This window comes from Crocuta crocuta, unplaced genomic scaffold (assembly GCF_008692635.1).
Source record: "Crocuta crocuta isolate KB4526 unplaced genomic scaffold, BGI_CrCroc_1.0 scaffold184, whole genome shotgun sequence".
NCBI lineage: Eukaryota > Metazoa > Chordata > Mammalia > Carnivora > Hyaenidae > Crocuta > Crocuta crocuta.
The window spans coordinates 4,549,127-4,562,947 of record NW_027530006.1 but is presented as its reverse complement, the minus strand read 5'-3'; the positions used below and the strand labels follow the sequence as shown (position 1 = coordinate 4,562,947).

At 42.3% G+C, this 13,821-nt stretch overlaps 1 protein-coding gene across 5 annotated transcripts in view; it reads left to right on the top strand.

Annotated features, from left to right (window-relative positions):
* ITPR1 (inositol 1,4,5-trisphosphate receptor type 1) overlaps positions 1-13,821 on the top strand; it is a 331,759-nt gene that overhangs the window by 139,300 nt on the left and 178,638 nt on the right. For 3 of the 5 annotated variants that reach the window (XM_077763744.1, XM_077763743.1, XM_077763741.1), the window contains exons 1-5: positions 661-740; positions 836-982; positions 4,748-4,843; positions 6,340-6,384; positions 9,436-9,590. In XM_077763744.1, the coding sequence (XP_077619870.1) occupies positions 702-740; positions 836-982; positions 4,748-4,843; positions 6,340-6,384; positions 9,436-9,590 (482 nt within the window). In that variant the 5' untranslated portion in view covers positions 661-701. Of the gene's footprint in view, positions 1-660; positions 741-835; positions 983-4,747; positions 4,844-6,339; positions 6,385-9,435; positions 9,591-13,821 lie in introns of those variants that run through there. The other 2 variants (XM_077763742.1, XM_077763745.1) reach the window with 2 other exon arrangements.

Genomic DNA, 13,821 nt, shown 5'->3' with positions numbered 1-13,821 from the left:
TCAGTATTTAAGAGTCTCTTAGGGTTTGTCTCCCTCCCTCTCTAACTTTTTTTTCCCCCTTCCCTTCCCCCATGGTCTTCTGTTAAGTTTCTCAAGGTCCACATGAGTGAAAACATATGATATCTGTCTTTCTCTGACTGACATATTTCACTTAGCATAATACCTTCCATTTCCGTCCATGTTGTTGCAAATGGCAGGATTTCATTCTTTCTCATTGCCAAGTAGTATTCCATTGTATATATAAATCACATCTTCTTGATCCATTCATCAGTTGATGGACGTTTAGGCTCTTTCCATAGTTTGGCTATTGTTGAAAGTGCTGCTATAAACATTGGAGTACACGTGCCCCTATGCATTAGCACTTCTGCATCCTTTGGATAAATTCCTAGTAGTGCTATTGCTGGGTCATTGGGTAGTTCTATTTTTATTTTTTTGAGGAACCTTCATACTGTTCCTGGAGTCATTTCAAGCATACGTGGTGGTTGGTGCAAATGCACCATTAATTACCAAACAATCTGATAGGCCAGTTGAATTTGCAGTTCCTGTGATCTTAACATTAGGGCTTTTGGGCAGAAACATAGCCCGGCCTTTTGGGCTGGAAGACACAGTTTTTGTAAAGGACATGTAAAGAAAAATAGCTGTCATTTGTTTTCCAGGTCAATTCTGTCAACTGCAATACAAGCTGGAAAATAGTCCTTTTCATGAAATGGAGTGATAACAAAGATGACATACTGAAGGGGGTGAGTCAGATACTTTATGGGCTGCCAGCATTTGGCTCTCAATGGGGCAGCAGCTAAGTTCTCTTTTAAAATTGGTTTCGCTTCTTGACTTTTAGGGTGATGTGGTCAGGCTGTTCCATGCGGAGCAGGAGAAGTTCCTCACCTGTGATGAGCACAGGAAGAAGCAGCATGTCTTCCTGAGAACTACTGGCCGGCAGTCGGCCACATCTGCCACGAGTTCCAAAGCCCTGTGGGAGGTGGAGGTAAGAGGTGGGGCCGGAGAGGGAGAGCGAGAACTCATGGGTCGTGGGGTACTAAGCCCACCTCTTGACACAAATGGGTCAGGATAACGGATAAACACGTCATGTCATATCCGAGGGATGCTGGATGTGCTGATGGAGGAAAAAGATGTCTACTTTGGAAGCAAGCTGGCAACTGGAACTTTCTTTCTCTTAGCTGTCTAATCATCTTTTCCTTCCATGTCGTCTTTCCCTTGCTCATTTGTCTTTCACAACAATATGTCATTGAGTGCCTACTCAGCATGATACAGAGGTGTCTCCTGTCGGTGACAGGATAGAAAGGCATCCAGTTCACTGGATGGCGAAGTGGGGAGAGGCACGTTCCCTGTGCTCTGGAGATCGAGATCAAGGAGGGAGGAGTTCAAGTTGGGTGAGGGAGGTAATGTCTGCGCTGGTACTTAGAAGGTGATGTGTATTTCCAGAGGTAAAGATGCACAGAGTGTAGGTCACTTCATGTCAGACGGTGGTGCAGAATCGGGAATGTGAGACAGCATTGAGATCAGACTCCGCATCCCATTTTGGTAGGGAGCAGAGGATAGGCAGGGAAATGAAACAGAAACTGGTCTTGGAGACCAGAGGCTGAAGGGCATGTACCCAGGCTGTGAGAAGCTGGGATTTAAGTCATAAGCAGGGGAGGAGCTTGGAGAGTAGTTTTGAGAAGGGGAGTAATGTAATCAGTGTGCTACTTAAGGAGATAGAGGATTGTGCTCACAGCGTGTTATTTATTGAGAGGAGGTGGAGAGAGATGAGGTGAGATGAACCCCAAAGACAGTGGCATGAGTGCTTGGTGACAGAGGTGACTAGGGCCTGAGTCACCCCTCCCCCAAAGTCCTCCTCTCTGCTTAACTGCAGCCGTTGGGGTACATGTGTCTGTCTTGTCTTGCCCTCTCCCTTTTTCCTCCCTTCAACTGTTTTATGGTTTTATTGAGATACAGCAGACATAAAGCATCTAAGTCAAAAGTACACAACTTGATGAATTTTTACATACACTTACAGTTGTATAACTAGCACCCAGGTCAGGAAGTAGAAAACTAGCAGTGCCTAGAACACTCCCTTGAACCTCTTTTTCAGAACTGTTTTTTTTTCCTAGAAAAATAACCAGTGATTTGATTTCCATCTCCATAGTTAGGTATTGTCTGTTCTTCAACTTCATATAAATGGAATCTGACTGTATATAATCTATTTTTGGTCTTGTTTTTGCACTCCACATAATTATTTTGAGATTCATGTTGTTGCATGTGTCAATAGTTCGTTCCTTTCTGTTGGTGAGTAGTGTTTCATCATAAGGTATCCCACAATGTGTTCATCTGTTCATGCACGTTTGAGTTGATCCAACTGGTGGCTTTACAGCTAAAGCTTCTGTGGGCATTATAAATGTGTACAAGTCTCTTTATGGTCATGAGCTTTCATTTCTCTTTGCTAAATGTTTAGTAATGGAATAGCTGGATTATATGGTGGATGCATGTTTAAAAAACTACCAAACTGTTTTCCAAAGTGCTCGTACCATTTTATATTCCTACTCGCGGAATATGAGAGTTTCAATTCTTCCACGTCGTCACCATCACTTGGCATGGTCAGTCTTCTTGATGCAGCCATTTAATAGGTGTGTGGTGAAGTTTTGTAGTGCTTTTTTCTTTTTTTAAATGTTTATTACAGAGACAGTTGGGGAGGGGCAAAGGAGAGAGAGGGAATCCCAAGCAGGCTCCATGCTCAGTGCGGAGCCTGATATGGGGCTCAGCCTCACAAACTGCGAGATCATGACCTGAGCCCAAATCAAGAGTCAGACACTTAACCAACTGAGCCACCCATGTGCCCCTCTTAATGCTTTTAATCTACATTTCCCTGATGGCTGATGATATTGAGCATTTTTTCATGTGTTTATTTTCCATCAATGTATTGTTTTCAGTGAAGTGTCTGTTCTAATATTTTGCCCGTTTAAAGAATTGTCTTAACCTCTCCTTTAATGTGGATGTTGTAATACTCTGGTTTATCTTACCTGTTTTATAGAAAAATTTGTGCAGTTTTCATGATGAAAGGAACCTACATGAAGTTTTCAGTTCCTACCTCCTCCTTTTTTTCTTCTTTGTCATCTTCTCTCCACACCCAAAGCACTTGTTTGTAGTTTAGTTAGTGTCTACACAGAGACACTTTCAATCCTACTAGGTTATAAACTCCTTTTGAGTTAGACCTTTGGCATTGATCACTGATGTCACCATTGTACTCAGCACCGAGTTTTATATGTTCAAAACAGTTTATTTTGAAGTACTTTTCATATGTTATTTGGATACTAGAGCCAAAAAAAATATTGAGAGAGAGGGAGAAGGACAGTGCACTCCACTTTGTGGAATGTCTGCATCCTGTTGCATTCCTGTAAGGAGTTGTGAATTTTGGGGCACCTGGGTGCCTCATTCGGTTTGGTATCTCACTTTGGTTGAGGTCATGATCTCTGGTCTGTGAATTTAAGCACCGCATCGACTCTGTGCTGACATCTGGAGCCTGCTTCGGATTCTGTGTCTCCTTCTCTCTCTGCCCCACCCCTGCTTGTGCGTTCTCTCTCTCTCTCTCTCTCAAAAATAAATATACATTTTTTAAAAAAACTTTCCTTTAAAAAAAGAAAAAGGACTTTGAGTTTTGTTTTGTCAGACAGTAAAGTTACTTGTGAATCAGTTCGATGCCTCGGAGGCTTATTTTAAAGCTTTGTTAAGTCAGTTATGTTACGGTCTTCTTTTCAGGCCTTGATTGGCCCTGATACTAAGCTGTCACCCTTTTGACATTTTTACTGAATGCCCCAGGTGTTCCATGGAGTCTCTCGGAACACATCCCAGCTCTGAGAACGAGTTCTGAGAATGTCGGGATCACAGCCTCTGTTATTCTTCATCTGGCATTTTGGGGTCTCACCTTACACATACGCAACTTGGTTTTCAACCAAAGGGCTGCAGAGGCCCCTGTGTAGATGTCTGGAGCCTCTTCTCTAGGAAGCTTTGTATTCTGCCCCCCACATTCCAGCCACCTCCATCTCCATAAATTGTGATTTATCTCCTCAACTCAGACCAGTGTCTTCTGCTTGGCTTGTCCCTCCCAAAGGTATCATCCAGAGAGGACCTTACAGCAGAAAGCTGGACTACTCACGGAGATCACTTTGCTTCTCTCTACTCACAGATCACAGTTGTGTACTGCCTGTTGTGCAGCATCTGAGCACAGTTATTTCATGTATATTATCCAATTTTCTAGGTGTCTGTGGCAAATTAATGTATTTTATGTGGTGTCTAATTGTTCCTGGCATCAGCTGCCAGTACCAGTTACTCTATCATGACCAGAAGCTGAAGTTACATACATTTTTATGGTAAATTGTCTGTGAGCTTCAAGTTTCAGTATAACATGCTTCTATAGTTTCTCTGAAATTTATTTGTCATGTCTTTTATGGGTGAACTGAAGAATCTTCTACTTCATCATCATTAAACCTAACAACCTGAAAACCATTCACCTTTTTACTATAAGCATTTCATATTAACTGGGAGATTCTCTCTTCTTTGGAGAAGCATAACGTTTCCATATGTTTGAGCTCTGACATTACATAGGAGCATTGCAGTGGCTTTGTTGGAAGATAACTGATTTTTTTTTGGCTAGCAAATATCACTCCTGAACTGTGATTTATGTGTGAAGTCTCCGTGTTGCCCAAGCATGGATTGATGTTTCTTCCACTGTTGTTAACCATTCTTCCTCTTGCAGGTAGTCCAGCATGACCCATGTCGCGGGGGAGCTGGGTACTGGAACAGCCTCTTCCGTTTCAAGCATCTTGCCACCGGCCATTACTTAGCAGCAGAGGTAAGTAGCAGCCTCTGTGTCTCTCTCTTTCAAGGCTCACACATGCTTTATTTTCATTTACCTGTGGCCTTTGGGTAGTTAGACACTTAGGGTAATGCTCAGTCATCTTGTTTTTCCTTCTGCTTTTCTGTTTCCTCCTGCCTCATCTTCCTGCTTATAGACAAGAAAAGGTAAAGATGATTAACACGTTTTAGTACTTCACAGGGATGTTGATCAACATGTGGGGGAGAAAGTAAGTTAGAAAATACTGTCGTGGGAATGTAATATACAGCATGATGACTGTATGTTTGAAAGTTGCTAAGAGAGTAGATTTTTTTTTTTAAGAGAGAGGAGCACTAATCTGGGATTTAGGATTATAGAAATTTTTGCTTTTGCATTCTGCTCTCCCCACATCTTATCAACCAACCCTGCTCCTCACATGAATGTCCAAGACTCAGCTGTAGGGAAACATGGTATGTAAAGCCAGAGCCTTAAGACACATTAAGAATTAGACAACTTTATATAGTATTCTGGTTTAGCAAAATAGGCAGGGCCTTATCTTTTATTTTCAGGAATGGCAAAAATCAAGGAAATTAACTTTACCTTAAATGTCTGTAAAAGGCTTTTGGGGAAAGGCAAGACTCCATCCTCAAGGACAGGAAGAATTTACTTTTGAATTTTGGTGTTAAATTCAGGAGCCATCATACTGTGTGACAAATGTTGGGTTTTGCTCTGCTGGAAGATGTACGATACATTTTGGGATCAGATTCTAGACGTACAGCCAAAGATACCTCCTGTTGTCTGGTTCCACTGTGGGATGGCTCAGAGGTTCTCAAGGTGATGCCTGAGTATCAATATTGCTCTTGCACCTGACCCCAAGGAAGGCTGAATCTAAATGTTCTGAATCCCTTAGGATGCTTCTTACTTGAACCTTGTACCTGACCCCAAGGAAGGCTGAATCTAAATGTTCTGAATCCCTTGGGATGCCTCATACTTGAAACTGATGATTTTGAAATATTTAAGAACCAAAGATCAACACTAAGTTGAAATTTAAATTGGAGCTATACGGAATTTTGGACTCGGCTAACCAGCTGTGAGGAAAAGTTGATTACATGCTTTGCTAAAGATCACTGGTGGTTGCATCACTTTCTGAAGCGAGTGTAACTCTTGCTGGAGGCCACAAGTTTTTTATGTCTAACTAAAATTAAGCAGGACTATCAGTGACTGGATACTGATTTTTTATTTATCTCAGGCATTTAACTGTTGCTTTGCTAGCGAATTCATTGTGTTCTTCTGTCGACATTTGAGAGCCGTCTATTGGTAACTGCAGATCGTTCCCTGTGTGTTGTACTCATGTGACGTGTGTGGTTGTGGCATGCTGGTTTCATGAACAGAGGGAAGGGACAAGATTTTAGCTGTTCAGAGATGTTCGCAGGCCTTGAAGTCTCCTGCAAGTGGGGCCGAGTCCTGGAGAAATCAATGGATGTTTTAATTTCCTAATGATTCTTTTTCATCAGGTAGACCCTGACTTTGAGGAAGAATGCCTGGAGTTTCAGCCCTCAGTAAGTATGAGCAAGAGCCTTCTTGTCTCCATCTGGTAGGGTGAGGCCAAATGATCTCGAACCTGCCACTTGTCATTGAGTGCTGGGAAAGTGCCATTTGTCATTTAAGAAACTTCCACTTGTCATTGACTGCTGGGGACGGGGAAACATTAGGATGCCTTAAACATGGGTCTTGTTCTATGCTTTCCTTGAAGGCCGTCATAACTCCCTGTGTTCGATTGGTCCAAGACTTTCAGTGATGATGCTCTTTCTGTGTGCTTAGTCAAGGGATCTCTACCTTTAAGGTGGAGAAGTTAATGGAACTTTTGGAATGCCCCTAGGTTAGAGACAGAGATGACTCCTTAGCAGGGAAATCTTTGCCCAGCATCTGTGCATGGTGTTCATGTGGCTGGTCTGGGGAGGCTTGGGCTGGAAGAGGTATTTTTATATGGCGGTTCTCATCCCTGCACCTTCTTTATTTTAAGAGAAAGAACTGCCTTTGCATGACTTGGATCTATTGGTATCAGTGCTGCTATCAGAGTTGTCACATAGAGTAAGTGTCCCCTCTGAGATTACTTTTAAAGGAGATCTGTGGCTTCTGTCCCTGAGAGCTGATGTGCAATTGAACCTTGAGCTCTGTGAGGAACGGAGCTGCTCTCCTGGACTGCTGATATGTGAGGAGAGGTCTGCCATTTGTAGTACAGGAGGAAGAACATAAGGATCAAAAGCAGGGCAGGGAAGAGAGGCAGACCTGGGTTTAAATGGCAGACCCACCGCGTATGAGCTGTGTGACTACACATGCTAGTTTCTCCTCTCTGGGCCTCCATTCCCTCCTCTGTAAAAGTGATGGATATGCTTGTTTTAAGGACGAAGTCATGGTGCATAAGATGTGGCCCCTAGTAAGCTCTCAGTAAGTAGCATTTATGTAAGTTGCACAAGATCAGTAGCATTTTTAGTGCCTTTATATCTACAAGTTTATCTGGGCTGCACAGCAGCTGAGTGAAAGGAGTTAGGGGAGATTTTGCGATCTTTGCTGGACCAGTGAGGAACCAGAGAGTGGTCCTAACTCATCACATGGCTCAGGTCTCTCAGAGTTCAGTCATGTTTTTATCTCTCTCATGCTTTTGTGTGCCATGGTTGTGGAATATGCCAGCAGGCTTGAGTGCAGATCTGGACTGCATCTTCCTGGCTCCTCTGGAATGGTGTGCGGGTGGTTATTGTTCATGCGGAGGAGGGGTTGGGAGGCTCACCCTGTACCCACCAGGCCATCAACACAGTTTCCTGCCCCTGCAAGGAGGCAGGAAGGAGCCTTCCTGCATCCCTCCCCTTCTTGTTGGCTAGGAGACTTGGGCAGAAAAGCTGGAGTTGTAAAAGTTGGGAGAGGAAGCTTGATTCTGCTCATGGGTCACATACTTCGCTGGGTTTGGCACCCAGTGTGTGTGGGAATCTTCACCTGGAATCTTACTTAGCTTGTTGGGCTCACCCTTCTCAATTCAGCAGCACCAATGAGCCCCACGCATACTAGCTCTTGTCTGGCAGCCTTTTGTACATGTGCCTTTCCTCCCACTAGGTGGCAAACGCCGACTGAACACAAAGAACATGACGCTGTTGCTCAGTCACAGGTCCAGATAGAGTGCACTTGGTGCAATTTTAATTTTCTTCAGTCTGCCGGGGGGTCTGAAACTGAACTGAGATCAGTAGCCAAGCTGTGTGTCTCAAACCAGAATCTGGTCAGGGTTTATTTTGAAAGTGGCTTGTGGAAGACTTTGCAAGTAAAAGTAGTTAGAATAGGACAAATTCTATTCAGCGTTCTTTTTTCTTGAACTGAATGTTTGGTAATCTCCAGTTGGTTCCCACTTGAGTATAGGCAGATCAACAAGCTGTGGGTTTGTTGAGGTAACGCTACAAGGTATTGGGGGAGGGTATAGCAAGGAGGAGACAGAGCCTTTGGGTATTAAAAGAGGCATTTATATTTTCTTTGTTTCTCCATTCCTTCATTTTCCTCCCCCAACTCCCTTCTTCCTTTTCTCATACTAACGTTAGGGCTGCAGATGAACTCCTAGAGCAGACTGTTGCCCTCCATCTTAGATGTTAGTCCCTCGAATTAAATTCTCTCCTGCTCTCCCTGTTGCCTGTTAGACTTAATTTCCTTTTATCCATTCCTGTTTTGGAAAGGAGTCAGTGCCTCAGCCCAAGCAAAGCAAGTTAGTGACAAAGGAAATGTGTTTTTCCTGGTAGATGCAGGTGGGTGTTGTCATTGTGCAAGGATGTTAAAAATTAAAAATAATCTCATGTAGAGTCTCAGTACTGGGAGAGACTGTGCAAAGTGTATGAGAGGACCTGATAGTCTGAGCTTGCTGCTTAGATCCGCTCAGGCAGATGGGCTCTGGAGCCTAGAGTGTGTTCTCACAGTTTCTCAGGAAAACTTTCATCATTGTTCATTAGTCTTGACTGTCAGAGATTTTCTTCAATCTCCGCCAAATCCCTTACATCGCAGCAGAGGCCCCTTTTCCCCTGGATTGTCATCGGCAGTACTCCTTGATTAATTTCAAATGTTTTTTTCAGGGCTAGTCTGACTTCTCACATATTTTTCGTGGCCACACTGGAATCTCTGTTTACAAACACCTGGATTCAGGCTTACTTGTTTCTCCTGGGAAGGAGCTATATCATATTATTGCTAGACCGTTTAACCGTAGATTAACACGATGACCCATAACCAAATCCACAGGATGAGTTTTCTCAAAGTGCTTCTTTTCTCTTCCAACTACTGCAGACGGATGTAGCTATACGGACTTCTTCGTCACCTATATCACTCTTTCCATGGACATCTGTTATTGTAACCCTGCATTGTTTAAACATTTTTATTGCAACACAAGAAGGTAGAGTGTCAATATTCTTGGCATGGGTGGCCGATTATCATCTTTTATGACTTCTCTGAAACTCTCATTCTTTTCCTGCCAACTGCTGATGTTCACTATTGTTTCTTCCCTGTTCCTGTGGACTGTGCAGTGATTATAGTGAGTGAAGGGTCTGGCATGCAGATTCCATGACTTGATGACTTTTCCTCCTCAGGTGGACCCTGATCAGGACGCCTCTCGAAGCAGGTTGCGAAATGCCCAAGAAAAGATGGTGTACTCCCTGGTCTCTGTGCCTGAGGGCAATGACATCTCCTCCATTTTTGAGCTGGACCCCACTACTCTCCGTGGAGGTGATAGCCTTGTCCCAAGGTAGGGTTCTAACATGACCCATCCTCAGTGAGTCAGAACTGGTGTCTGTGGCCTGGTTGGGCTCCTTGGGATCCACATCACCGTTGCCTTTCTCAAAGCTCTTGTAAAAGATTTGTTCTGGTTGCCTGTTGGAATGGTGTCTTACCTTCTTTTTTTTTTTTTTTTTTTTTATGGCTCACCAATTAATAAGCTCTCAGTAGTTGGATAAGAAGTGTTTTATTGAGGTAAACAAGTCAAAACTGTAAGCTCACATAGCTTCTTATTTCTTGTTTTTATTTTTTAGTGTTTTACTTAATTTTGAGAAAAAGAGGAGAGTTGTATGTATGTGAGCAGGGGAGGGGCAGAGAGAGAGAGAGAAAGGAGGACACAGAATCTGAAGCAGACTCTAGGCTCTGAGCTAGCAGCACAGAGTCTGACACAGGACTCAAACTCACGAACTGCAAGATCATGACCTGAGCTGAAGTTGGACACTTAATCCACCGAGCCACCTAGGCACCCCTCAAGTAGCTTCATATTTCTAGTTTCCTCTACTCTCTTCCTCGTTCCCAAACTTGAGAGATCTCCTAGTCAACTGAGGAAACAATTGTAAAGAAATTCTGAGAAAAGGAATATTTGGAGTTCCCCGAATATAGTATTGAGATGTCAGACCATTGGTCTTTTTAATTTTATTAAATTTGACTCTTAGTTTTGTTGGATAAGAATGCATTTTGGTGGAGTGATTAACTGGCCTCTAAATGGTATGAAGGCTCATGCTTAACCCCAAAACCAGCAACGATATTAATAATGGCTTGTATTTATTGAGTGCTGAGCATATGCTATGTTCAGTGCAAAATACTTTGTGTTACATCATTTCACCTTCACAAAAGGTATCTTCCCCTTCCTATAGAAAAAGAAACTGAAACTCAGAGAGTTAGAGCAATGTCACATGTCAGCCCATTCCTTTGCAGAGCCCAAAATCTTAAATGTTTAAAATAGAGTAGTGTGGACATTTCTCAGTCTTCAACACAACATTGGTTAGTAACACTTTTTTTTGGCATTTGTGGATTTTACACATTATTTTTGAGATAAAGACAAGTATTTAATGAGTATACATGTGTTTTATAAGTTTATAATTATTAGGTAAAAAAAATCAGGGTTTTTTTTCATAAAGAGAAAAATGTGAGATAGGGGATTATGGAAAGCGGTTACATTCTTCTATGAGCCGTGGCATCTGATTCATTTCTGTATTTTGGGGGTTTTGGCACCATATTAACAAAAGTCTGATTCATACACATAACTGGTTACAAATAGTAAGATTTAACAGCTCCCTTGCAATCTCTGGTTACTTTTTAAGCAGAGACAGCAGAAGCAGCTTCATTCCACAGACTGAACCCAGACTCAATAACCTGTTAATACAAATTAACTTTTCATCATTTTCCATACACTTGACTGTGTATGTGCTATTTTAAATTACATTATTTAGATCCAAATCAAACATCAGAGAGACCCAAAGATCCTGTCTCGAATGTCCCAGAGGTTAGTAGACTCCGATCCCTATTTGTAAGCCTTTTGCAGAAAACCTACCAGCTTGTGCTGAGCTGGTATCAGCGGCCAAAGCACCACTTCCCTGGGCTGGTGCACGCAAGTGCCTGTTGGCAAAACAAGGATTCGAGCAAGGTGTGCCGTCTGCAGATCTGCTGACCTTTGGTTTCCTTCATTTCTTCCCAGTGGCCTTGTCCTTCCTCTCCACCCCTGCTTTGGCCCCGAGCAGCCCACCATCAGTGAGACCGGTAGCTGCAGCGTGGGTGCTCTCAGCGTTAGAGGAGAACTTTCTCTTGTGCTGTTGGAGTGATGAATGGAGGACAGTGTCCATGTGCAAGAGTACTTGACATTGCAAGGAGGGCTTTCCTTGCCCTGCAGCAAAATTGTCACTTGGTTCTTCAACTCTGCTGGGTTGTTAATCCCTTGAGAATCTGGGGAAAGCTAGAGGTGTTTCTCTAGGAAATCCCAAGTATGTGCATAGCTTTGCATTCCCCAGGTTTGGAAGCCCTGATTTAGCTGATTTACAGATTTTTTTTAAACATATTTTTTTTAATGTTAATTTTTGAGAGGGAGAGAGCTCGTGAGCACGTATGAGTGGGAGAGGAGCAGTGGGAGGGGGGGACACAGAGGATCTGAAGCAGGCTCAGGGCGGCACTTGAACCCATGAACTGCAAGATCATAACCTCAGCCGAAGTCAGACACTGAACTGACTGAGTTGACCCTGGTTTTGTTTTCTGTTTTTTTGGGGTTTTGTTTGTTTGTTTTTACAGTAACAAACTTGTTGAGATATAATTCATATACCTATGATTCACTTGAAGTGCTTAATTCAGTAGTTTTTATGAACAATGCTGGGCAACTTACATCACAGTTTTAGGACATTTTTCCCCCCAAAAAAACACCACACCCTTTCTCAGTAACTCTTATTTCCCTGTGCTCTACCTCCACCCTTAGAGTCACTTGCTTCCTGTCTTTATTGGTGTGCCTTTTCTGGATGTTTCATTTAAATGGGATCATGTATTGTGTGCTCTTTTGAGACTGGTTTATTTCACTTAGTATTTAAAAAATTTTTTTTAATGTTTACTTTTTAGAGACAGAAAGAGTATGAATGGGTTAGGGCNGAGAGAGAGAGAGAGAGAGAGAGAGAGACAGAATCTGAAGCAGGCTTCAGGCTCTGACCTGTCAGCACAGAGCCTGACGTGGGGCTTGAACTCACAAACCGTGAGACCGTGACCTGAGCTGAAACCAGATGCTTAACCGATTGAACCACCCATGTACCCCTCACTTAGAATTTTTAAGAGTCATCCATATTATAGCATGTATTAGTACTTCATTTTATTTTACTGCTGAATAATATTTCATTATATGGTTATACCACATTGTATTTATCCATATATTTTTTTTAATTAAAAAAACTTTAATGTTTACTTTTTGAGAGAGAGAGAGAGCATGAAAGAGTAGGGGGTTGCAGAAAGAGGGGAAGACACAGAGTCTGAAGTAGACTGTAGGCTCTGAGTTGTCAGCACAGAGTCCAGTGCAGGGCTTGAGCCCACAAACTGTGAGATCATGACCTGAGCTGAAGTTGGACACTTAACCAACTGAGCCACCCAGGCACTCCATCACTTATTTTTTTTACATTTTGTTTTATTTTTAAATGTTCATTTATTTATTTTGATAGAGAAAGAGAGCAGGGGAGGGACAGAGAGCAGGAAAGCTGTCAGCTCAGAGCCCGATGTGGGACTCATACCACCAACCTAGAGATCATGACCTAAGCTGAAATCCAGTTGGATGCCTAACTGACTGAGCCACCTACGTGCCCCTAGTTTTGTTTTGTTTTGTTTTTTTAAAAAAAGGGTTAGGAGTGCTTGGGTGGCTCAGTTAGTTGGTTGTCCGATTCTTGATCTCATCTCAGGTCTTGATCTTATGGTCGTGAGTTTAAGCCCTGCTTTAGGCTCCATGCTGGGTGTGAAAATTCCTTAAAAGAAAAAAGGCTAATACCTATCCTTTTCTTATATTTAAAATTTATTCATTCACTTATTTATTTATATTTTAAGTACTCTTTGTGCCCGAAGTGGGGCTTGAACACCCATGACCTCAAATGAAGAGTTGCATGCTCTTCTGACTGAGCCAGCCAGGTGCCTCATACTTATCCACTTATTACTTGATGCCCATTGGATTGTTGCCCTTTTTGAATATTATGCTGCTGTAAACATTCTTGTACACATTTTGGGGGGACATAAGTTTTCATTCTCTTGGAAATACACCTAGGAGTGGAATGCTATGTCCTGCAGTAACTCTGTATAACATTTTAAGAAACTGCCAGGTGGTTGTTCAACATGGATCCAGCATTTTACGTTTCTAGCGCCTTTGTGTGAGGGTTCCAGCTTTTCTACATTCTCTCCAATGCTTGTTACTCTTTTTTTTATTTGAGCAATTCTGGTAAGTGTGAAGTGGTACCTCGTTGTGTTTTTTTGTTTTTTAATTTTTATTATTTTTTGTCCATTTCAAAAATTGAGTTGTCTTTTTATTATTGGGTTTTAAGTGTTCTTTTTTCTAGATGCAAATTCCTTACCAGATAAATGATTTGCAAGAATTTTCTCCCATTCTCTAGGTTGTCTTTTCACTTTCTAGATGGTATCTCTTGAAGTAGAAAAGTTTTTAATGTCGTCAAAGTCCAATCTGTTTTTTCTTTGATTGCTTATGCTTTTAGTTT